General features: G+C 47.7%; 1 protein-coding gene across 3 annotated transcripts in view; it reads right to left on the bottom strand.

Moving 5' to 3' along the window:
* The window catches only part of ATR (ATR serine/threonine kinase), a 1676349-nt gene that overhangs the window by 128494 nt on the left and 1522020 nt on the right, over window positions 1-25835 (bottom strand). For all 3 annotated transcript variants that reach the window (XM_069618270.1, XM_069618272.1, XM_069618271.1), the window contains one exon: window positions 682-835. In XM_069618270.1, the coding sequence (XP_069474371.1) occupies window positions 682-835 (154 nt within the window). The remainder of the gene's footprint in view (window positions 1-681; window positions 836-25835) is intronic.

Genomic DNA, 25835 nt, shown 5'->3' with positions numbered 1-25835 from the left:
GAAGACGGGAAGGCAGAAGTAATCCCAAACATCAGCCTTTTTGGGCTCCATGTCGCTTTATTTACTTTTGTGGCTTGGGGAGGCGAAGGTAAGTGATACGAGCTGATAAATCATTACAACCCTCCCACTTTCAGCTAGAAATGAGAGCACTAGGACAACAGGGATAAAGAAAATCCCTCCCTTCTGACCCTTACCCAACTGAACCTCCACTTTGTGGATGAGAAGGAAAAGAAGTAGTGGTCTGTATGTAAAGCTGCCCATCTCCTTCCACCCTTTTTAGAACTGCAGATTCATTTTGGTTACAAATGAAGTCAGAAAGAGGTTCTAAATGTGGATGCCTTGTTCTAGGCTATTTGGACGCACAGCGAGTGCATGCTTGTGGGGGTTGTGGCAGCTTGGCTAACTAGGGATCCCCAAAGTGGAGCAAATCAGTTTTAGAGACATCTTAGAACCATTTGAGACAAAGTTGACATGAGTTCCACAAAAAAAGTGCACAATCTTTAGTAAATATTAGTGTGCAAACGCTCAATGTTCTGCGCTCCTTCTCAAGGGATGAAAGTACTGCTGGTTTGTGTTATGCTATTGAAGAAACCGGTCCATTTCTAATAATAGAATTCAAAATAAAAGCAGATTAAGGGAGATTAAACTCATTGAACAAAATATGAATTTTCAAAGACACACCTTATTGAAGAGACAGTTGAAATCCACATGAACACATTCCCCAGAAAAGGAGTCGAAGAGAATATTTTCTCCATGTCTGTCACCAAGTCCTAGAATATAACCAACCATTGACATCACTGCTGTGGAACGACAGTATGCAGATCTGCTACTGTACCTAGAGAAAACAAAAGAGAATTGATGGCTACTGATCACTTTTGTATATAGAAGAGGACATGTGTGAAAAGTAAAACCCCTCACCAGTTTGACCCCACAAATGTCACAGACCTACATGTTTCAAAGTAATACAAACATTACACAAGTATGCATGCTTTTGTTTAGAAAAAGTCCTAACCTGATTGTTGCGTTGTTTCTGAATGGTTATTCAATTTAACACTGACGAGTCCTGATCTGAGGTCTCACCAGGGGCACAAATGGGAATCATGTGTGTCTGAGAGACTTAAGGGTCAGGGTGGCATGTTCTGTCCTGTAGGTACTGTATGGAAGGTATGGGATCAAAGTAAGACAGACACAAGTGATCACAGTTCAAGGGTGTTTATTAAACTGTAAAAGGTGTGAGATAAATGCCTAATCTAAATCTAAGATGGGAGCAAGATATGACCATCAAAGAATAATAATACAGTCCTAGTGGAGTCTAGTAAAAGGCCCTATACTAAAAAAAATTTAAAACAATTTTAAAAAATAGTCGATCCTTACTGTTATGTTACAAAATAGTGTGGGATAATGTTCACAAGAAAAGAAAGGAGTGTTTACAAAATGATAAGTCAAGATGTTATGGCCGGGTTCTCCCTCCCCCATGTTTTGAGCACGGGACAAGGCAGGACTCTTGAGCAGAGTACAATCCGGGGCTTCTCTGGCACGAGCTTAGAGTTCCTTTTCTCCATATCGGGGCCTTCTGTGCCCAAGTCTCTTTTCATACAAAGTCTCTTGCTTCAGAGGGCCTGATGTGCAAAAACAACTTCCTTCTGGTAATCTTCACGTTGGGTGATTACCCTTCACCCTTGGATCCCCCTCAGCTGGGCTCTGATCCTTCTCTCAATCGTCAGCCTCCCTCTGTCAGGCTCAGCCTGGTCAGAGCACTTGCCAATTTTAAACCGAGACTTCCGAAGGGCGACTTCATCTCGCCGGGTCACTCTGTTAGGCCTATGGCAAGTGCGCCTTCACAAAATTATAGTTCGCACAGTGTTCCCCTTCAGCCCGGCACCAACGCCTGTTTCACAACTCCCTCAGTCGGGTTTACAGTTTCACAATTGTCAAAATCTTCTGCACCGTGTCAAGGACTTTCGATTGTACAAGGGGTTTGGCTTGACCCTTGTTTGACCACCTTGACACCTCATGCTGGCCTTCCCTATGGCCTCTTGGTATTAGTAGTGTTAATACTTTTTAGTTCCACCTTCTCTTTTTTCAGGAGAGGGGTACCAGCTAGAGACCTTCAAATGAGCACCCACGTGGCGCCAGATCAATCTATCTCTGGTACCAAGTTTGTTATGTCTATTAATCTTCTTAATGTTGCCACTGACACCTTGAGTCTAACACAGTCTGGTCCCCTATCAGGTTCTTCCGACTCACCGGCTGTGCTGAACTTGTTGGTGTTTCTCTTGCTGCTGGAATCCAGGATGGTACCACTATGGCAACCACGTCTCCACGCCCTGGCTATCAGTGCAAGGGGGTTTCACGTACCGCTGACATCCGTCACACCATTCAACAGCTGTGATTCCCAGTCTTATGTTTTCCTTATCAGAGGCTTCACGGGACTGGGTTGAAAAAGGGCAAGGGTAATTCCCTCCATGACGTCCTTTCAGGCTTCGCCGTCTTTCTCCTCCGTTTGAACTGACGTCCTGGAATAGCTGCTTCCTCGTGCATTCAGCCTTGCTCAGAGTGTGCGCTCGTGCTCCACCTTTTATCCTGATCGGAAGGGGTGGTCGGGTGTGCGTAGTTGTCGTCAATTGCCCAACTATGCCTGACCCTTGTGTTGGGACATGTCCGGTAAATGGCTCGGGTCTTAGTCTGTTGTCGCATGCAGTGTGAGAAAGTGTTTGTGTTGGAAAAGAAGGGCATGGGTAGAGTTTCTAAATATCCTACTTGGCAGGATGGGGAGAAGGTGTCACAAGGAAGGGGATACTGTGTCTCACCTTTCGGTATGCCACTTATACTCCCTGAGGACCCCTCATCCAGGTGATCCTCCCTCACTGGTGCACCCCCAGGAACTGGATCCAATATCGATGGCTGTGTCCTGGCCACCTGGATAACAGATCCCCGGGGACTAGCGAGTGAGACACCTACAGGTTTCTCACAGTACTATCACACAATTGGCTGGGAATGCTCTACTGGTTGGTGGCAGAATCCTCAATTGTAATTGGGGTAAAGGTTTTACTCCAGGTGTGGAGTTATAGAGTCCCTGTTAAAACCCAGTATGGTGTACTATGGCCAGACCTTGTTACCCACATGTGGGAGACTGTACCGGGAGGGTAACTGAGGGGCAAATCGCTTAACTTGGGTACAGGACTCATGCTACATGAGTTCAAGCCCCGGTTGAGTGCTTGGAAGCTGGTCGAGTCCAGCATAAAGTGCTGTATAAATCACCAATATATTAAATTAAGACCAATAATGAAATTAAGTGGGGGTATCTCCCCATGTCTGCTGGTTTTTGGGGAGACAAGGATGCCATTGCAGGACATGGATGTTGCCTTATATGGGCATCCCCTGACTGAGGCTGATTAGTTGGTCAGCACAGAAGCTGGGTAGATTAGACTAGTGACTGGCAGTCCACCAAAATAATGGAATGGATTCAACCCTTTGACTGGAGCTTGACTTTACCCGGCAACCTCCAACATTTTCCATAAACAAAGAGTCTGCACCAATAATTGGTTCAATGATGGGATGAATTCTTGTAGCACAAAGAGACTGCAGCAATCTGGACTGTGCAGAAGCTCTTACAAATATACAACACACCTAGCTCAACATTCTTCAAAATTACTGGCGGTGAAGCACTGCTAGTGTATGCACGTTAAAAAACAAGCCAGGACCCAGAGCTGTGGTTTGTTATCTTGACTTGGGACTGGGTCACCTGCTCTACAGATTGCCTGACATCTGAGAACATGCACTGTGTGTAACGTGTGTGGAAACGAAGACACTGAGGCAAGAACACACAGATAAGAGAGCACCTGAAACCCAAAAGACCAACAGGTCTGTTGTTACAACACTCTGGAATACCAACATACTCAAAATTGCGCAACAGGAATGTTGGTACATAAGATAGATGCATCAGTTTGTTTGCTCCTGTCACTGGATCATTGTTCCACCATAATAGATACTTCCCAATGCTACCCACCAGTAGAAGTCTCTTTTTCCTAACGTTTTACTTCATTTTGACTTTAATTTGTGACTAACAATTTCCTGCAAAGTCGGGGAATGTTCCTTGTCAAAGGAACTTCCAGTGGAGTCCTAGGAGCCCCAGGCAGTTACGATCCGGTAACTGGAGTCATCTGGGGGAAAAGACAGGTGAAACTAGTTGGGAAATGGCAAAACATTCTTGCCACAAGGTTCCAACTGTAAAAATGGAGTCGTAGGCTGTATTGTACTCAATCGATCAGCTGCAAGCTTTAGTCCCACTAGAAGTAACAGACACGGTTGAGGGGAGGGGAAAAGGGTCCTAACAGGTGCCTTTAGCCAACCAGCTTTAACTTTGGACACATTCGATTCTAGGGTGTGAGACAATGCCCCCTGGCTCTGCCGTTAGGGTTGTGTGGAGGTGGTTCAGTAGGCCGGGTCTCTTTACCTGCTACAAGATGTGCAACCTGGAGGTGCTGTGGGGATAATCCCCTCTCCGCAGCACTGGAGGCCTGGGGAAGAGGACTGCCCCATTAATGTAACTATTGCTAATAGCCCTTTAAGTATTCCAAACCAAGATGCAGGGACAAGAGTCTCAGTTTTAGTTAATGCTGGCCTGTGCGGAACACATACGTGGAGGGCGAGATAGAGTCCACTGATTTTAATTTCCCCAGTAGGCACAGCAACCCCAACTGAAAGACATGAAGACTTACTGACACTACTGGCTTCACTCTGTGAACTCTTTAAGTACATCCCTGACTATATGTGTGAAACTAAGATTCCAAGATAGCAGACTGGCCTTTTTAAACCTTGCCCAATGCAGAAAAGCCTAAAACAAGGGAGTTATTAAGCAAACCGGACAGCCCCAAAACCTTACAGCCCAGCCAATGCCAGACAAAGAGTGATGATCACACCCAGATTTAACTCGTAGGAAGAAGCTTGGCAGAAGGGGAGGGAAAACAACCTATAAAAGCCTGTGCAGTGAACTAGAGGTTTTGGGTGTTTGGAATAGCAGAACAGCGAGTGATGGACCAAAGTTGCAGAGGGAAGTGGATGCTCAAAAGAAGTTGAAGGTGCTGATAGAGGTGCAGAGGAGCTGATGGTACAGGAAGTGGTGGAGATGCAGCGGGGGAGTTGAAGGAGCCAGAGAAGGAGAGCGAGCAGGAGAAGGTAAAGGAGCTGAACATGAGGGATGAAGAGAGAGCAGAAAGTTGGAGGTGAATACCCTGGAAAAGGAGCAGGAGAAAAAGATGTTGGACCAGGCAGAGAGACCGAGAGATGTAAACCATCTGGAGCGAGGAAAGCAGACACATTGAAAGGACGAAGAAATGAAAGTTGGAGAAGAGAACACTGGAAGGGAGAGAAGCATGGTGAAAGGTCCCATGGAACAGTGAAAAGTAACAGCCAGAAAACATGACAACACAAGCCTATCCATTGTCTTGGGTAAGTCTGAGGCAGAACAAACGTGTGGCAGAGAGTCGAGAAGGTTACAAGACATTCTGCTCGAGGGCTAGCGGTAAGGCACATGTGAGAGTCGGTTCAGTGAGGAGGGAAGTAAGATTGGCTTGGGTAATAGTTTCAGGACCCTGAGACATTGAGGCGAGACAAGACCCCAACCCAGCACCCTGAAGGCTTCCCAACCTATCTCACCTCAGAGATACTCTGGAACCTACTCTCAAAAATCCTCAAAATCCGACAATATTGCCTGTGAGACCTGTGGAGGATCAGAAGGACAGGCAGGTTCTTACTGTGCATTTTAAGTAAAATAAGGCCTATCTCTTACTAGAAATATGGGGTGTTCCCTGCCTATCCTACTAACTAAGGTGCTCATCAGTAAGGATGAATGTCCAAAAACAATTCACCCACTGTCCAAATCTAAGCTATCTGACCCTACCACTATTATAACTAAGGCCAGAATATTGACTCCCTTCTCCGGGTGCTTTTATTTTGTTACAAGTTTCTTCTCACTTCTCTTACTCCTTTGAGTAGATCATATGCAAGTAGTCTCTTGTCATCCACTGTATCAAGTTTTGCAGTTCTTTTTGGTGACTTGTAGTTTCCTGGTCCCTTATTCTTCCTTGTCAGCTTATGTCTGTTTAGGTTCATTTTCTCCCTATTGTAGAGTTCCTGAAGGTTTAAGTTACCTGGAACTATTATTCTCCAGCATGGGTCTGGCATGGATTAACATGCTCATGAATATTGCCCTTCAGGCTGGGAATCCTCGGTAAAAGAAAAAACAGTTGGTTTAGAGGAGGAATACAGTTTTTAAGTGAAAGTGAAACTGTTCTTTCTTTTATTGAGGATTCCCAGCCTGACTACGGGGAATATTCATGAGCATGCAAATCCATGCCAGACCCCATGCTGGAGAAACTTTGTTGCACTCTTCTCCGCCCTTTTATGGAAGCTCAAGTTCCAATTACAAGTACCCCATTCCCAGGGTGCGTTTCATGTATGACTTTGGCCTTCCTGGCTTCACAGGTTTGTTCTCCCCAAATGTCTGTCTTTTCTGGGCTCTCTTTCTCATCTTTCGAGATATGGGTGAGCCTCCAATTGTCCCCAGTGATAAGCCATCAAAGTAATTTCTTTCCTACTCTATGGTTTTCTTATTTCTCTTGATCTAATTCAAACAGTTCTGTTTCACTGGATTATTTACAATAGTTTTCCCATTAATACTGGGATGAGTTTCGCATAACTTATAATGAGTCCTGCCTGGCTTGCCGGTATTCCCATTCCCCGTCTGACCATCAGAGTTCAGGGTCAACGTCAGGGGTACCTGCATGCCCTTGGATTCTCTTTCCTTCTCATTGCCGCTCGGCAGCTTGCTTTCCACTGTGACTTCTTCCTTGATGTGCTGTTCTTGTCTTTGGGATGTCACAGGGATTGTGGCTCGGACTGGGAGCTGCTTACTCCCCTGGATGGTCTTGGCACTGTTCTACGGGCAGACTGCGTACCACTCTGACTCCATGGTCACGCCACCACCGCTCTTTCTCCTCTGCCTTGCTTGGCTTTCTTCCACTCTGGTATGCCAGTGGCTCAGCGTTTCTGGTTCAGCGCTGGAGCGGTTATGTTGCATGTCTGCTCTGCGTTCTGCCAGAGCCCCACCTCCTTCAGCTCTGTTACGCACAGGGAGCTTCCCCTGCTTCTCTTAGATATTCCTTCTCTCTCGGCCCTCTATCTGCTCTTGGCCTCCTCTCTCACTTGTCAGTCTAACATCCCTTTTTAGCCTCCCCGTTGCAGTTCATTGGAGACTTGAATTTAAAGGGAGATCTTCGATTTCTTTTCGTTCATAATATAACTTCACATTATCTTCATGATTTCGATAACATTTTGGTATATTGTATAAGTCCATATAAGCCATCACTTGGAGCCCATCAGGGAGTTCCTCACAGGCAGGAACGGAAGTCCTTGTCCCCAAAAGGGGAGTCTCTCCCGGTGAGGTCCCACTTGTCTCGACCCATAGGGAGGGTGTTGCAGAGCAAGTTCTCCTCCCTAGCCTCACACTAGGGAGGTCCCCTAGGGGAGAAGTGACAAATTCCCTCAATTTGTCAGACCCCAAGGGCAAAACTGAAACAGTGGCCTACTGGGGAGGCCCCATATACAGGAGAATACTCACCCTGTGACTGACAGAGAGGTTACAAAAGGCATCCAACAACGCTATTGCCAGAGAAACAGAGCGGATGATTTTTTGGATTTCATCAGGCCAGAGCTAAGCTTGCGCCAGATAATTTTAGACTCTTCATTGAGTTTTTGTACGTCTGCAAAATTCTGCTTTTTGCGACCCAATAAGAGTCCCTGTCAGTAACCGTTTTGGCAAGATGTCTCAGCTTTGCATTTTTTATTTTCTTTAGATTGAATATCTCGATATTAAATTTGTGCTTATGTATTTGGTTAGAACTAGCAAAAACCGTCTGCTTGGCTAAAGCCAGTAGATGAGAGTTAGTTTGCTTAGTTAGAAGTGCATCCATAGAGGGTGCGTCCATGTTTTCACAGGACAGATTGTCCATAATTATCGGATAATTTTTCATCCGCCAGGTAAGCTGATTGCACATTGATTGAGACCATCTAACTGACAGACCTGGTCTGTCCGTATCCACAAGAGTGAGGGCGGGACAGATAGCATAACCCCATTCCCCAAATTCAAGTTTAATGGAAATTGCACAATGGTCTCCAAAACCCAAATTTTCAATTGTGATCGGGTCACACAGTTTATATAATGTCATAGACAGAAAAAAATGATCAATGTGAGAAAATAACCCGCCTCGAGACCAAGTATACGGAGATATTTGATCATCAACTTCAAGCACCTGCATGTCCCAGTTCAGAAAAAATGTAACCCATTTTTTCCCATTCCTAACGGTTGGGGCAGAAGCTGACAGTTTTTTTTCAAGCTTTTTGTCCTTTATATAAACAAGAAGAGTTAAAGTCTCCTCCCGCTAAAACACCAATATTCGCATGTCTGCCAAATGCATCTTCTAAGATTAGGTGAGGCTCTTCAGATGGCTATCCGGACCACTACAGCAGTGTGCAGCGATTTCGACCAAGAGGAGGATCCTCTGGCTGTCTAAGGTGAGCTGGTTGATCCCACCAGGCTCAAGGGTAGAAGACTGCGGACTGGATCTTCTCTTGTTGTTGAAGGGTAGATAGCTCAGGGCTGCAGCAGGGCTTCACCGGGACTCGGAAGTTGCAGCAGCCGTCTTCTTCTCCGCTTCTCTTCCATTCATTGCAGTTCCAGTGGTGACTCTGACTTCTAGCCCAAGAGTCCTGCTTTTTATACCAAAATCCCCCATTCACACAGCCTGGCTGTCAATCACTCAGCAGGGGGTTGTCCGGCCCGAACAACCACCTCAGCCAATAGACACAAAGTGCGACTTGGGTGTCCAAGGAGACCCTGTGCAGGGGGTGACTAAACACCTCCCTCACATTCAGCCCACCTAGACACCCAGAAGCCAAAGGAGGGCTTCTGGATAGAAGCCCGCCAAAGGTCGGCGAACAAAGGAGGCAAACCTGGTTTGCCGCGCAAAGTAAAACACAAGAAGGATATTAACAAAAAGAAATGGCGATAAAACCCAACCAGAGCCAAAATAAAAAGTATTTGGTCAAGCGGGTTTAAGTTCGAGGCTAATACAATAGCCTAAAACAGTACCACGTTTATGTAGTATAATCGCGGTAGAAAAGTTAGGGTAGATACCACTGCCACCAGCCAAGTCTAAATGTTAAGAGAGCAAAACAAAGCTCAGAGAGGCACAGACAAAAAGGGGTAGTAACTAACCCTTTCCAATACTCTATGTAAGATGGGGTGTACTGGGTCTGTAGTTTAAAGTGACTATATAAAGTTAATGGCAACATTACATATTTCTGGGGGACAGTAGTCAGCCCCAGAAAAATGGAGTCAGTGGGAAGTCTCAAAGACAACCCTGTGTCACTGCACTGAAGGTGCTGTGTACCACACACAAAAAATGGGGCTCATGCAGTGGTGTAGCCCCAGAGATCAAGATCACACAAACAGTAGAAATACACAGGGCAAAACACATGTAAGAGTGGGAAAAAAGGCTCACACTCTTACCAGGTGGAAAAAATAAACCCCAGAAATCCAGCAAAGCTGCTGAGAGACTCACTAGGTAAGGGAAATTAGCCATAAATGAGAATTCTCCCTAACAGCGTCCAACGCTGCATTTTAGTCTCCGGCCAGATGAACTGCAGAGATCGAAAATTCCTGCTGGATGGTGCAGAAGCAGAGCGGCATTGCCTCTCTGCACAGCGGGAGTGACCCTACCCCCCCTTTTTTGTTGAGGTAATGCATGGCCACTGTGTTGTCCGTCATGATCAGGAAACTCTTCCCGCGTACAGACGGCAGAAAAGCCATCAGGGCTAGCCTGATGGCCCTCAGCTCTAACAGATTGATGTGGAGTTTGGACTCCGACAGAGACCAATGACCGCTGGCTGTCAAGTCATTGGCATGAGCGCCCCATCCTGTGAGGGAAGCATCCGTCACTACAGTCACCTCTGGCACGGTTGCCAAAACGGTTCCCCCCTCATCAGGTTCCCTTCGTTGGCCCACCACAGAAGATCCTGAGATACCGAGAGCGGAATCTGAACGGGATCCGACATCTTGCCTGAGAACTGCGACCACTGCATATTGAGGACCCATTGCAGGGATCTCATCCGCAGCCTGGCCTCTGGCACCAGAAAAATGCAGGATGCCATGAGGCCGAGCAACCTTAGAAATTCGAAAGCCGGGAGACTCTGGGCATGTTGAAACTTGTTCACCATCTGCACAATGTGATGAGCCCTCACCTTGGGGGGCGAGCACTTACCCAAGGACGTGTCTAACACAGCTCTGATGTACTGGAGCTGTTGGGAAGGTGTCAGATACAACTTCTTGAAATTCAGGGAGAAGCCCAGCCTGTGGAGGGTGCGACAGGTGAGACCGAGGTGCTCCAACGCTTGCTCGGTAGAGCGCACCCGGATCAGCCAGTCGTCCAGGTAGGTGTAGACGTGAACCCCCCCCCCCTCGCCTGAGGTACGCTGCCACCACCACCACCACCATTAGCTTGGTGAAGACCCTCAGGGCAGAGGTCAATCTGAACGGCAGGACCCGAAACTGAAAGCTTGAGTCGCCAGACGCAAACCTCAGGTAATGTCTGTGCTTGGGATGAATCGGCACATGAAAGTAAGCATCCTGTAGGTCCAGAGACACCAACCAATCCTGAAGTTGAAGGGCCTGGAGAACTTGAAAAAGAGTAACCATCTTGAACTTGTCCTTCCTGACAAGTTTGTTCAACCAACGCAAGTCCATGATGGGTCTCAATCCCCAGTCTTTCTTCGGGATCAAAAAATAAGGGGAAAACCATCCCTTGTTCCTCTCCGCTACAGGCACCAGTTCTATAGCGCCTTTCTCCAGCAGGGTTAAGATTTCCTGTGCAAGGAGCGGATCGGTAAGCTTCAAAGAAAATATCCCCGGTGGATTGTCGTGAGGCCGCTGAAGGAAGGGAAGGCAGTCTGCCCCCAACCGGCGAACCATGGGACATGGCCTCATGACTGTTTGGAAGCGGCTGCGGCAGTACCTGAAGGCAAAGAGGCAGCTGCCTGAGCGGCTTTGGCACGACGATTTCCCTGACCACCATGGGTACTTTTTCGCTGGCCCCTTTGACTGGCGGCCCCTTCCGTTCTACCAAAGGAGGAGTAGTAACGAAAATGTATCCCCTCCACTGCTGTCCCCTAGGACGAAAAGGCGGAGGTTGACGCACAGCTGCGCTTAAAGATTTAGCCGCAGCTTTCAAGGTCTGCAAACTCTAAAGGCTCTTTTCAGCCTTGCTGCCAAACAAATGTGCACCATCAAAGGGCATGTTCATAAGACGGGCCTGCACATCCGGAGCAAACTCAGACTTCCGCAACCACGCAAATCTGTGTATAACGGTGCTCGTAGCCATGGATCGGCTAACACTGTCGGCCATATCCAAACCTGACTGAAGGGATTCGCACTTGGCATCCTCGGCGTATTGCATAAGAGCATAGAACCCATCCCTTTCTTCTGCCTCGAGAATATGCTCAGCCGCTAAAGAAACACAGTTCCACAGAGTGTGTGAGAACCTTGCCAAGGCACAAGTGGTGTTGGCCGATTTTCAAGGCCATGCTCCCAGCAGGGAATACCTTTCGAGCCCAACCGTCGAAGCGTTTGTCATCCCTATCAGGAGGGATGGTAGGGTACGCCGCCTGCCTCGAGGTGGCCGTAGCCGCCTGAACCACCAAAATCTCAGGAGTGGGGTGAGTGGATAAATAGCTGGCGTCGCTAACGGAAGGGCGGTACTTCTTCGTCAAAGATTTATTAACAGCCGGAAGAGATTCCGGGGACTGCCAAGTAGCTGCCACCCTTTTCTGTAAGGTGAGATGAAACGGTAACACCGGGTCAGAAGATGGACCTTGATCTAAGATGTCAGTTAGATCATCTTGTACAAAGTCTTCAGGAGGACTCGACCAGCCCAGATAATCCGAGACCCTAGCCATGAGCCTCCTGTATGAAGACTCAGCATGTGCCCCAAGCTCCACTTCCGGAGAAGTGTCCAGCCCACTGGTATCATGGAGGGTTTTGCCTCAACTCCTCCAATCGACTGTCACCAGAAAAAACTGGAGCCACATCAAGTTCACCAGGGTCCTCAAAATCAGACCTTTCTTCCTCTTCATAAATGTCGTCCAGAGGGAGTTTAAACCCTGGCCTGGGGACAGAAGAGGGCCTGGAGTCCAATACTTGCCACTTCATAGTAGCCTCCCTAGGAGGATGCACGATATCCGGGTACTCCAATGGCAAATTGCAGGCAAAAATACCCGAAGCCATCGAGGGCGCCGAAGGCTTCGACGTCGAGAGCGTCGGCAACCTCAGTGTCGTGAGCGCCGAAGGCTTCGGCGTCAACACTGGTGCCGATGGTGCCGTGGGCTGACCCGACAGCAAAGCGTCGACGTCCAAGTCGACTAGGTCGGCGCCGGCTTCGAGCCCATAACAGATTCTAGCAGTCTCGCTGGAGACAAGGACTGAGACCTGGAGGCACGTATCTTGTGACTGTCCTGAGCTTTGTCCGGACGGGACCTCGAAGGTTCCCGGTGCGAGTCGCGTTGCGGACCCGAGCCCGAAGGCGTGCGAGTCGCAGTACAAGACTGTTCCTTGCCGGCTTCGTTAGAAGGCGCGACCAGAACCGTGCCCTGCGATTGAAATATTGCTAACATTTGCTCCTTAAAGGCAGCCCCCATTCCTCCGGAGTCGAGGACTTCGCCAGGCATGCCACTTTCCTTGAGGCACCATCCTCCGAGTGATGGCGCTTCCTAGAGTGCCGGGACAAGGAAGATGAATGGTAGGAACCACTCCAGGACCGAGATCCCCAGACGCGGAGTCGCCCCTCGAGTCGTCGGTGGAAACCCCCTTGGACGATTTAGACTTTCGGGACTTACTAGGCTTAGAGCCCCTACGTACCTGGAGCTACCCCTTCCACTCAGGCAAGGCCTTGGCAGTCAGTCAGAGACTGGCATTTCGAACAGTCGTCGGTGTCGTGCGACTCGCCCTTGTGACAAAGTTACTTGTACAACTGTCCTTTGGTACTCAGAGAGACTGTGGGATCAGGGATGCTCTCCTGCATGTGAAGCTCTACTTGAAGGCGGTGTGTGCGTGGGTTTATTATCTCAGAGATCCTACACAAGTTAATTGCCGGCCCATCATTCAGGGGTAGGTGCTGCACAGTTTGTGCAACATATGGAGAGGTTGAGCTGGACTATCAAGTATGTTCCTCCATTTCAGACAGCAGCATTCCCCTGGTTTTGTCCCCATTCATCCCTCCACCCTCCAAACCCTCTACTAACATGCCCCACAAAGGAACTAAACCACCATCTTGGGCATGGATGCTTTCACCGGGCAAGCAGAGGGCCTGTGGTAAAGCCATAGCAGATTGCAAAGACTTTGCTCACAAGACAGAGGATTTTATCTTCTTATGCTTGTTCCTAGGAGGGGGGGGGGGAATTTTACCACATGCAGGAGCAGTTACTGGTTTCCCCGTGGCCACTAGTGAGAGTCCTGCTCACACCGCAGAGTTGAGTATCAATTCAAAGTAACTTTATTCGGCTCTCAGGCCATCAAAGTGTATCCTAATATAAAACATTACTTAGATTTACACAATATATCATCAGCCGGTCAAGTGGCACAGCGAGTAGAGCGCTCGCTTTGACATCAATGTATTTCCTGCTAACGCAGGTTCGAATCCAGGCAGGGCCAAACTCAGCCTTTCATCCTTCCGAGGTCGATAAATGAGCACCACACACCGTGGGTAATAATAAGCAGCTCTCAGATACCTGAGGGTTCGTAGCGCTAGATAAATGCGAAATTATTATTATTATTATCATCATAGCAGAAAAAAAGAAAGGGAAAAGGAAAGCAAAAAAAAAAAAAAAGTAAAAGAAAATAGCTGAAGGCACGCTAGAACACAAGAGTTCAGAGGTAGAACCAGTCCCTTGCTTGCAGACAAGCCACAGTTCAGATCTCTGCAGGCCCCAATCCAACTTAGCTCACCGAAGGCCTTGGCGCCAAGGGTGTAAGATTTGCACCAGATAAAGCATGGAGGGATCTGGAACTTACAGGGGGGGGATCCAATTCCTGGGTAGGGGTGCGGGTCAATTGCAATCCCACTATTAGTAGTCCGACCATAACTCGCAGATCTTCCCAGTACACCTTTGGTCACTCTCTGGTCCCGAAATACAAGTTATACAAAGTCAAAGGGATTATCACCCTTGCTAGGCATTCTGTGGCAGCACCCCAAAGCCTCGCTGCATACAAAAGCACAACCCCCAACAGTGCGAAGCCAGTGAAGGCATTCGTTTAAAAGAGCACCCCCCGGTTGTCGCTTGTTGGCAGGAAATTTGGGTACCCTGTGGAGAAATACTGAGGTGCTTCCTAGCCCCCCTTGATCATAATGGTTAATTATACTCTCCCTAGGACAGTGTCTGCGTACTCTGGGTTCTTTCACACTGGGGCCTTGGGTTCTGCCTGGCTCATGGGCCTTCCGAACGCTATGCCTCATATAGGGTTTGGGGTCCTTGCTGGGCATATTGTGCTGTGATAGTTGCTCGGGCTGCGTCATATGGGCTTGAGGATTAAGTTCACAGGGGGCAGTGGCCATGAGGGATCTCATGTGATCGAAGTTTTGGCTATCAACCTTCTCTTCGTGGGCCAACAAGCTAAGTGTGACTGACTGTTTTAGTGGGGCATTCCAAAGGTGGATTGTGGGGCTCCATAGCAGCAAGTGAAGCACTGGAAGACTCTCCTTGGAAACACTCCCCCCAGATCCCCCTGGGCCTCTATCAAGAAAAATAGTTGTTTTTTTCAATTCAGAGAGCACCCGCTCACAGTTACATACCAGAACGGTGTGGTCCTCTTTGGCAGGTAGGTCAGATTGGATTGGTTGCCTTGATTGGATGCTTTGGGGGCCCTAAATGGGGTTAATAGAAGAAAGGAGCTGGCGCCTGAGCGTGTGGATATAGCATGTTCTCACTCCAGGTACTACAGGTAAAACTCTGGGAGGGCTTGTCTTCAGTTGCATCATCTTTCTCCTTGTCCATTGGATCCAAGGGATATGGTGCGCAAATGGGCAGGGAACATTTAGTAGGATCAAACACAAACAAGGGGTCAGAGGCCAAGCAATTATTCACAGGGGGAAACTTATATGGGGACCCCCCTCTCCCACACCCTGAGAACTGCAGGGAGAGCAGCCAGCAAGGGGGGGGTGGGTTGGAGTGACACCATCCGCCACTAGTAATGGATGTTTCTCCACCCCAAAGATTATCAGATCGGGTGAGCAATGGTGAATGGGCACACTAGGGGCTTAAAAGATGGCAAGAGAGTATGCAGTAATAAAATCGAGGCAAAAATGTCACCTTTACAAAAAATACCGGCAAAAATGTTGTGGTTTGACCCAGTATTATACCATTAAGGGGAGCGGGGGTTGCGCAGGAGTCCCCCTCTCCCCTTAAATGGTATAATGGGTCTCAGGGTTGTCCACTGCATCCTTTACATGGATCGCGGCGGCAAAACCACAGCCACGATTTGTTGTGTCAACAGCAATTTTTGTTGCGGTTTTAACACATGGAACCGGCAAGAGAAACGCTGTCTGGGAAAGTTTCAACTGGGATTGGAATTGGGAGTAAGAGATCATTTCCACTGGCAAATACTTTGGATTTAACTTTGACAGCAGTGATGGGCAGGCTTCCTTTTCTGGTTCTTTCTTTCAGATTAGTACCCAAGAGGCGTACTGATGGGCTTGCTTTAAGACTCTGTGCCCGCCGGCCACCCAACCTGTTGGGTTTTTCTCTCCCGTTGTGAAAACCTATTCCAGTTGCCCCTCCCAGGGCATCTTGATTAAACCCTGGAAAGTGGTAGATCTCTTATCAGGGAAAGAGCCTTCCCCATAGAGTTGAAGGTGCTGCTGAGTATTTCCCCAGGAGCAGAGTCAGAATCGAAAGCACGGTCCCTTCCATGACTCAGAAAACAGGCCCCCTTTTTCTTCTCACAGCTATAATCTTGCGCTCGGACTTGAGCTTGCCGCACTGCTGCATGGTGGACAGGGAGGCAAGCTGTTTACAGAAGAGGAGTGAAGGGTAAGGGGAAGTGGGCAAGGACTCTGCCACATCCATTGAATTGAGTCAGTGTTGCCCACAGGGCAAAGTTCTAGGCAACTGGGTGCCTACCACAGCTACCCCCAGGCCCAACGTTTGGTTTCTTTCACCTCTGAGGGTTCAAGTTCGAGCTCAAATAGTTCAAGTGGATCAAGGGGCCAAGTAGATCAAAGGGACCTCCCCTGTGCCACAACTCATCTCGCACACTGTCCGCTGGAGGCTTTTCTCCACTCCACTCCTTCACTATGCTGCAAGACCAGGGTGCCTACTCACAGCTACTCAACCACGGTCGCCAAACACCCAGCAGGAGCAAATCTCCCACGCCCTTGACCACAGGCTTCACCGTGGCAGGCTCTCGCTGGAAGGATATAGTGAAGGGGGCGTGGTTTCGACGGGTCTGTTATGGAGGCCCTCCTGGGCCAGAAAAAACAGTGGAACAAAATATAAAATGTGGCAAACCGGGGCAGGAGTCCAACACCCACGTCCTCGACCACGTGATTCACCCTGGCAGGCTCCTGCTGGAAGGATATAGTGAAGGGGTCGCGGCTTCCACGGGTCCAGTATGGAGGCCCACCTGGGCCAGAAACAACAGTGAAAATGCGGCAAACAGGAGTGGGAGCGCAACACCCGTTCTCATGACCGCTGGCTTAGTTGAGTTGAGTATCTGAAATAATACTTGCATCTACTTCATAATGGTGGTGTCCCTTTTAACCCTTCAGTCGCCGCTGCAGACCATCGCATTAGTCTGAATATTTAGCAGGAGACCATTAAGCAGCTACAACGTGGAGCCCTTAATAGATCAGGCTCAACACTGGTAAAAGGGAGATTGAAAAGAGGGAATAACTAATCATAGAACTGCATGAGAGGAAGAGGGACAACCTGACGGAAATGAGATTATACATTTAAAAGGCCTAGGAGACCTATAGAAGCTCTGGGTTTGTTGGATAGTGTCACAGATCAGGCAACCTATCAGCACACGGGGAGTGCAGAGGGGAGCCAGAGAAATCTTAGAGCCTATATCTAAGACAGACGGACAGACCAACTTGAGGGAGAAATCTCAGCACCCGATGAGACCTTCTCAAACCCTGGGAGAGACGAGCTTGGAATAAAGACGGCAGAGCCTGCTGAGGGTTAAATGTCAGGAACAGAAATACTTGCTGGCAGAAGTATATTTGGATGTTGTTAGGTAGAATTCTCATTCAATGGCTAATTTACCTTACCTAGTGAGTTCCCAGCAGCTTTGCTGGATCTCTGGAGTTTATTTTTCCACTTGGTAAGAGTGTACCCCTTTCTTTACACTCTTACCTGCATTTTGCCATGTGTATTTCATCTGTTTTTGTGATTGTGGACTCTGGAGTACACCACTTCAGTAGCCCCCTTATTTTGTGTGTTACACAGCACCTTCAGTGCAGTGACACAGGGTTGTCTTTTAGACTTCCCACCGACTCCATTTCTGAGGCGGTCTATTGTCCCCCAGAAAAGGGTAAAGTTGCCATTAACCTTACTTAGTCATTTAACCACAGATCCAGTACACCCCATCTTACATGGAGTACTGGAAAGGGTTTAATTGTTAGCCCTTGTTATCTGTACCTCCTAGAGCATTGCTTCGCTCTTTTAACATTTAGACTTGGGTGGTGGCAGTGGTATCTACCCTAACTTTTCTACCGCGATTATACTATATAAACGTGGTATTGTTGTAGGCTATTATATTAGCCTCGAACTTAAAACCCGCTTGACCAAATGCTTTTTTTTTGGCTCCGGTTGAGTTTATTCGCCATTTCTTTTTGTTAAGTCCTTCTTGTGTTTTACTTTGCGCGGCAAACCAGGTTTGCCTCCTTTGTTCACTACCTTTGGCAGGCTTCTGCCCAGAAGCCCTCCTCTAGGCGCCTGGGTGTCTAGGTGGGCTGAATGTGAGGGAGGGGTGTAGTCACCCCCTGCACCTGGTATCCTAGGAAACCCAAGTCGCACTTTGCCATGATTGGCTGAGGTGGTTGTCCGGGCCTGATAGCCCCCCTGCTGCGTGATTGACAGCCGGGTTGTGTGAATGGGGGATTTTCGCATAAAAGGCAGGTCTCTTGGTCTGGAAGTGAGAGTCGCCACTGGAACTACAAGGAACCGAAGATAAGCGGAGAAGAAGTCGACTGCTGCAACTATCCCGTCCCGGTGAAGCCCTGCTACAGTCCTGAGCCATCTAGCCTTCGACGACCAGAGAAGATCCAGTCCGGAGTCTTCTTTCCTTGAGCTTGGTGGGGATAACCAGCTCATCTTCTACAGCCAGAGGATCCTCTTCGTGGTCGAAATCGCAGCACACTGCTGTAGTGGTCCGGATAGCCATCTGAAGAGCCTCTCCTGTTTTTAAGGAGCACACCTTTTATTCACCGTCGCTGCTGCAGGCTTCAGCCCTGTGTGGTGTAGGCCCCCCAGACGTCCTCCTTCGGATCAAACATCCAGGAACCGAAGGTCTGCAGGAAACTACCAGGAACAACTGCCCTGGCACCAGCCCTTCCTTGAATAAGGTACTGTGTTCTGCTCGAGGAATTTGGGTGAATCCCTTTTTCTTCGTCTCCAACGATTGCCCTTGTCTTCCCTCCTTCTTATAACTTTTGCTTCCTCTTTTGACAATATCCAAGTACTCCTGGCTCCACCGAATCGTGAACTATCTGACTGTGTGATCCTCGACAACAGGAACCCGGTTCCACTTGACACTGGCTTCGGCCTATTGACTTTTGAATTTCTGTCGAAGAGTGTTCTCTGATTCTGTCTGCCTTGACAAAAGTATTGCCTATGATTTTTGCCCCCAACTCTCCCTGGGTATCTCAGGTGCTAAGTGTGTTTTTACCCCAGTAACAGTTCTTGCCACGGATACGCGTTTCTTTAGTAAGACTGAACTGTCACTACTGACAAAAAGTGATTGCATGTGTATTCCCGGTAACGTCTATTGTTCCATAACACCGGTCCGCTAAAACACAGGGTACTTACCTTGAGGTATACCGTACAAAGTGAATTGGTTAGTTGTAGTATATTTTATGTGTGGTTTTTAAATTAATAGAAGTGTCGGGTTTATAACAAATAGTTTAAAAAATAAATGTACTTCTATTTTTTACCTGAAACCTTGAGTCAGTGTTTGCTTGAGTCACAGTAATTGTGGTCCCTTTGTGTAATCTCTGCTACTGCTCATATACTCTAGAGATAAGCCTGGTTGCTCCGCTACTGCTACCACTTTAACATAGTAGTACAGGCTTGTACCAAAGGTAAAACTTGTATTGCCACCTGTAGTCTTAATTTTGTGTAGTGGTCCCTAAGGGCACTGCACAGGATTCTGCCTAACAGATGTTTGGATAGCTGACTCGTGGGGGCGACCTGCAGCCAGAGGGAGAATATTTATGCCAGACTGTGAGGGGTCAGATATAAGATTCGGACACAATAGTGATGTGTTTGTGACAATAAACCTTTATCATATGAAAAAGCGGTGAAAAAATGTCTTTCTGTCCCTAAAACTCAGAGGGATTCCCCTGCCTTTAAGAAAACGAATGAAACTGTCAGAATGTCCAAATTTTAAAGTCCGTCCCTGTTGTGTCTCAAAAAGCCTACTTCTGTCCCCAACTCTAATAACAAAGTACCTGTGCAAGGATGATATGTTCCTAAAGAAAACATTTTTCTTCTGGTTCCAAGCAACAGAAAAGTTCCCAGTGTCTTGGGCAAAAAGTAGCAGATTAAAAACTGTACGATTCCAATCTTAGGGTCTTGTCCCTTTCCCCTAGGATCCTTCTTGTAGTGCTTCTCTCTTTAGAAGGCACCTCGGGCCTATACTTGCTTCCACAAATGTAAAAAGGCTGTTCACAAGAATATCCTCCTTAGTCTTCTCCTGTTAATCCTATCGACTTGGTGCATTCGCTTTGGCAAGTATAGGATTTGTTGCACTGCGTTTTCTGCTCTTATTTTGGGTTCGGGTCCCAGGCTTGCAATCTAACTGCTTGGCAAACTTTCCTTTCATGAAACTTATTTGGGTGCAGGTCCCAGACTTGCAACATTCAATTGGACTTGGTTTACTCTCCTGCCAAGTAACTGTTCCAAAATATGCCTTCTTACTTTATGTGCAGGTCCCAGAATTGCAATATTCAATTTGGTTTTGTTTCAGTTTTTCACACGGGTGAAAGTCTCAGACTTGCAAAGTTCAGATTGGCTTTTGTCTTTGGACTTCAATTGAGTGCGGGTCCCAGACTTGCACTTGGTTCCTAGGGTCCCAGACCCCCTTACTGTGGCCTACGCCTTCACCCCTAAGTTCCCCCAGACCTCCTGAACCACTCGGGTAACACGCATACCTGTTTGCTTCCAACTGGAAGGTACAGGCGTTTCCCGGACTGCTTCCCGGACGTCTGCTTCTTCCCAGCGGTGCGTCCTCTCTGAGGGGCGCTTCGTCAGAGCTTGGGAGGACTGGAGGTTCCGGAATGCAATGAATCAAGCAGTCTTGGCTTCTGGTACCTTGCTCGAGATCTCTTCTCCCTCCGTTCTCGGCTTCCCTCCAGCTGGCTGCCGCTCGGTTTGCTGGTTTCCTCAGAGGAGGATTGTCTTTCTCTTGTATGTCAGCTGTCTGATATTTAGACTCCTGCTTTGGTAAAGAGAGTTGCTTTGGGCCAATCACGTTCATTGGGAAACTAGAACACTCATCCTGCTTTTCGGCAATGATCCTTGAACTCCTGATCACCTTCTTTGTCTCAGTCCTTGAGAAGCTAGAATGCTCATTCTGTTTCTCCATAGTGATCCTCGCACTCCCGACCCTCTTCTTCTCAGTACATGTCATGAAGTCAGATTTATAGACTTTGCATTTTGACTAACATGACTATAACAGATATTGGTTTGGTCAAAGGAAGGGCGGGAGGGAGTAGAGATTGAACATTGTAGAGGGGTTAAGGGATACTACTGTGGGGGGCATACCACATTGTAACGCTCACCTGGTTCCCACGGAGGCGCGGCGTCGAAGGCGCAGAACTCTGAAGATGGACAGGAAGGGCCCCTCTATTCTGGCTTCCCTGGCTCGTTGGATACCCTCCTGTGCATGAAAAGGGAGTATTACCAACTGTGGAACAATGCTCAAGCCTCCCACTCCCTTCCAACCCTCCACGATACCTCCTCCACGATTCCCCGTGAAGCCTCACCTTAGGGTTTGGAAGGATGAGCTCTCCATCCTGCTTCTGATGCAGGGGCGCGTTGATACCCAGTTACTTCACTGGATTGAGGATTGATGGGAGTTCAGGTAAGCTTGACTGTTCAAGTAAGGCGTTGTAAAAGTTCTGTTCAAAAGTTCAAGCTTAATAATAATGTTCGTTGTCTAATTGCAGCAAGCGCTAATGCTTATGTCCTTTTCCCCTTAGGGGCCGGGGTTCGGAGTGCCGGAGATATGGCGCAGACCCGAAGTGAAACAGTTCTGGATGAGCGCTCAGGTAATGTCTTTGCATTCGCTCATTCAATGTCTTTGTCTTTTTTCCCCATAGGGGCCGGGGTCCGGAGATTCCAGGAAGCGGCAGGACCCGAAATGCAGTGGGAATAATCCAACAGGTAAGACTTAAAAGGAAACTGAGCTTTCCTTATTCCTTTTCTCCCTCTCACCTTTGTTCTTGTCTTTATTCCTCTAGGCGCCGGGGCGTAGCTGAATCCGGAAGATTGCTGCTGAAGATGGAAGCGCCTTACAAAGGTGAGTAAAATGCAGCGCTGCAGCGATCGAAACAAAATGCCTTTAAAATGATGTCTTCCTTTTCAGGGCCGTTGGAGAAATGACTCTGGGATGCAGATTTAGCAGGTAAGGGCTTTTCTTCTCCTATTCTCTTCCTTTCTCCCCTTGCAGGTGTTCCAGGGTGCTGGCAGGCGTGGCTGAAGTCAGGATGCAGGAGCTGACACGGTGAGCGTCCAGCTGCTAGGTGCAGAACAACGCGAAGCACGTGTGGCTGTTCGGGTGGGGTTTAAATAGCCTTGGAAGAAGTTCCTGGTATGTATCCTTCCACCAATCAGGTATGTATCCTTCCGCGACCACACCCGGGTGGTGAAGTAGTCCTACAGGTAAAGTAGTCCCATTCAGGCCTCAAGAGGGCCTGGATGAAGCAGCAAGGTCTGCATCAGGTAAGTGTGCACCCAAGCACTTAAACACATATCCTCTTCTATGAGCCCGGCGCCTAAGGCGCCAGGACTGGGGTCCGCTATGAGCCTGGCGCCTAAGGCGCCAGGACTGAGTCCAAAGGGCCCCGACTTGGGCCCGCTGAGACTTCCCTGGGGAAAATGATGTCTGCCTCTGGGGTTGCTGGGCCCGGCCTGGCTCCTTGGAGGTAGGCATCATGACACACATTCTCTGAAGATAGTCACCAATAATCCCATAAGAGGGCTCCTCCCCCAGTGGGAATATTGTACTGTGGACACACCGCTCTGGCCCCATGGGAAAGATCTCTGCCTAGAGGAGAAGGGACGACATTGTCAGATTAATCACAACCACATATCCCTGAGGCCATGGGGAAGACGTACTTCCAGGTAAGGAAAGTAAAGAACAACGCTGGGTGCTAATACCTCTGAGACTTTTGTGGATTGTCCAGAAGCAAGTTGGGCAATATATACCTGAGATTGTGGTGCCAAGAAGCATTTGGGTGCTATAATCCTGAGACTGCATATTAGATTAGGGAATCCTGAAATAAATACATTGTGCCTGGGTAGGCTCCAACACCATTTTGAGCAATCCGATCCAGACATCTTTGGTATATTTATCCTATATGCGTTTTAGCTGGAAACCCTTGACCCAATAGGCAGTGACCCCACCTATCCTGACACAATTCATAAAAAGTGTTTAACTTCTGACTTGTGTGTTCTGTATATACTATGACACGCCCCCCTAATCAGAAATAAAAGCACTTCAAAGATTATTTCGAATAGAATCATTAGGCAGCCATTTCAATCCTAAGGTACAACAGGATGGTCAAGGCTCCTAGGTGAGGTCTGTGATTCGTGTAAACTTGAAACCCTAACTCCTAATTATTTAACCAGTCCTGATACTTATTAGCCAGGTTCAAGATGGGAATACCCATTTCCAGGTAAACCCATAGTAGGCATAGGCATTGAGGCTTTGGATAAATGACAATGTGTGACTGAGTCCCATTGATAAGGCCAGCAAGTTGAGCAAAGGGATCCCTGAGGCCCACATAAGGCAGCCCATTAATTCATGCCAACCAAAGAGTAGGTATACAGAGGTGCCCCCAAGGCCTCTTCCCAATTCCAGACCCCATAATTAAGCCCACTAGGATTTCCCCCCGTCATGCAGGGCAAGGAAGACGTAAGTCACTTAGATGGGCTCGAATATCAAGAGTTCAGACCAAGAGTGTGCTTGCCGCGCCAATTCTTTGGTGCAGGAGCAGAAATTAAACTGTGAGCCACAAGTTTGCCTGTGATTCACTGCTGACATGGAAGTGGACAGGGACCTGCGTAAATGCACCTGAGTGCATGGGTCTGAAGGAGAGAACAGAGGCAAATGCTAAGGAGGCACCAAGGAGTCGGTGGCCACCATGATTGACTGCTTGAATGAGAAATGGCAGATCCATTTTTTAAATACAAGAAACATTACTGCAGATACGAGTATCTACACCACGGAAAGGATTGTGGCACGTGGCACTGCTCACAGGTGTCTCCACAGCAGTTCCTAGAGACCCATTTACCAGCAGCAGCAGAGGTGTATGAAAGGGGGCCAGGATTAAGCAGGGATATGAGAGTTTGGAGAAAATGAGACAGTGTTGAATAGTGTAGGAAGAGCCAGCAAGGGAGTTGAGAAATGAGGCAAGAGAAGGGAAAGGAAGTAACCGGAGGAGATAAATACCAGGAGAGTGGAGGAAAGAGGACATTGGAGAAGGTATGGACAGCATTGACTAAACCAACAGGGCCAAAAGAAGGAGGGGGTGCTGCAATGCAGGTGCCAGAACCAGTGGGTACTGATCTGGGGTGCAGCTAAAGGAAAAGCACTAAAGACTAGGATGTCATTGTCGACCCGAGTGCAGAAATTGGCTGGAGCACCGTCTAAAGACCCCATAAGAGAGCTAGAAGGAATTGGAGAAAAAAACCTAGCTGGGAGCGATAGTCCAGAATCTGTTAGGACTGGCAAGACCACCAAAAAAACTAAATAAGACTTGCCCACTAAGAAGCTGAACCAGAAGGGCCCCTTGCGACTGAGCCAGGAAGATTCTTCGAGAATCTAAACCTAAATGAGTCTGTGCAGATCTGAGGTAGACTGAGGACTAAAGCCCAGCGAGAGTCTTGAGCCACTGATGGGTGTGTGTTAAGGCAGTGGTTAACTCAGAGCTGTCGGTGTGGATCAGGGAAATGGCTCAGGGAAGAGCAGCCGAACAATCATTGAGAGGGAAGGAAATTACACTATGACAGCCTGTAAGTAACATGGAACCCACAGGGAAGAAATCAGTTTTCATTTGGGAACCAATATTCACCAGTGTCCACACCAATATTCACAGTGTCCACTTAGGAGTAACAACCTCGGTTTTGTTACACAACAGAACTTGGGACCAAGGGGAAAAAGTCCTAGCATGGCCAAGCTCCATGCCTTATAAACACTGCTTTCACATGTTTTGTTGTTCTTGATCTCATATACTTTTACAGAGAACCATTCATATTTGGTTTCCATTCTTCCAATCCATACTGTGTTTTGGGACCCAATAAAGCTTTCAGTTAATCCTTACAAGAGTCTCCTTGCCTTTTGTGGATCTCTCGGGTTGTAATACATTTATATATCTTTCCCAATCGTTTGCTAACTTTCTTAGACATGTTCTTCATCAGGTATGGAGCTCCACAACTCAGGGGCTGAGGTGCAGTTTCTATGTTAAAACATCCAGAGTAGAATAACCCAGACTGAAAATGATGCAGTTAAAATTAAGAGGTAAAATAACGCATTTTAAAATTGACTAGAACAAATAAAAATAACTTAAAGAAGAAAATGAAAATAACCAAATAATGTATGTTTTTTTCTAAAAAACATTCTGTGTAAATATATGCATTTGTTTGAAAAATGAATTTTTGTTTTCCTATTGATTTACTACTACCAGGTGTGGGAGTAGACTGTTTGAATAAACGTCTAAAATAAATAAAAAACAAGGGGTGGGATTTTCTTACTGGTCATGAACTAACATGATATTGCCCCACACCTATGATGTCATTTCATTTGACGATTCCATTGCCATTTCCCCTAGATGTTCTTTTCTAGCAGACATTTCTTAGGTTTCTCCATCTCATATGGCTTTGCCATAGCTTGTTCTCTGCATAAACTATGACGAATGCAAGCCTTTGGGACTAGGAAGCTGAGCCTTCAGTGCTTAACACCCCCTACGGGACAGGGCAGGCGGTATCCCACTGGGGGTGACTCACCCTTAGTGGACAAGGAATACCCAAGGAGGGTTTTTACTCAGCCTCCCTTCAACAAAGAATCCCAAGTATTTGCTGGCTATATGGGAATTGAGCAGGGCAGTAAATTACATGCCCCCTTAAAAATCAATGGCGTGGTTTCAGACCGGTTATTGTGGTCAGTTTTGTAGAGCACAGACCCTATGCATCATCCCATCTCGTTCCAAGGAGGAAAATAAAGGTCACAGGAGACCAGCGGGAAGAACAAGCCAGAGGACAAGCGATGCAAGCCTGCATACGAGCAC

Source organism: Ambystoma mexicanum, chromosome 10 (assembly GCF_040938575.1).
Source record: "Ambystoma mexicanum isolate Mex_15411 chromosome 10, UKY_AmexF1_1, whole genome shotgun sequence".
NCBI classification, from domain to species: domain Eukaryota; kingdom Metazoa; phylum Chordata; class Amphibia; order Caudata; family Ambystomatidae; genus Ambystoma; species Ambystoma mexicanum.
This window is presented reverse-complemented; position numbering and strand designations above follow the sequence as displayed.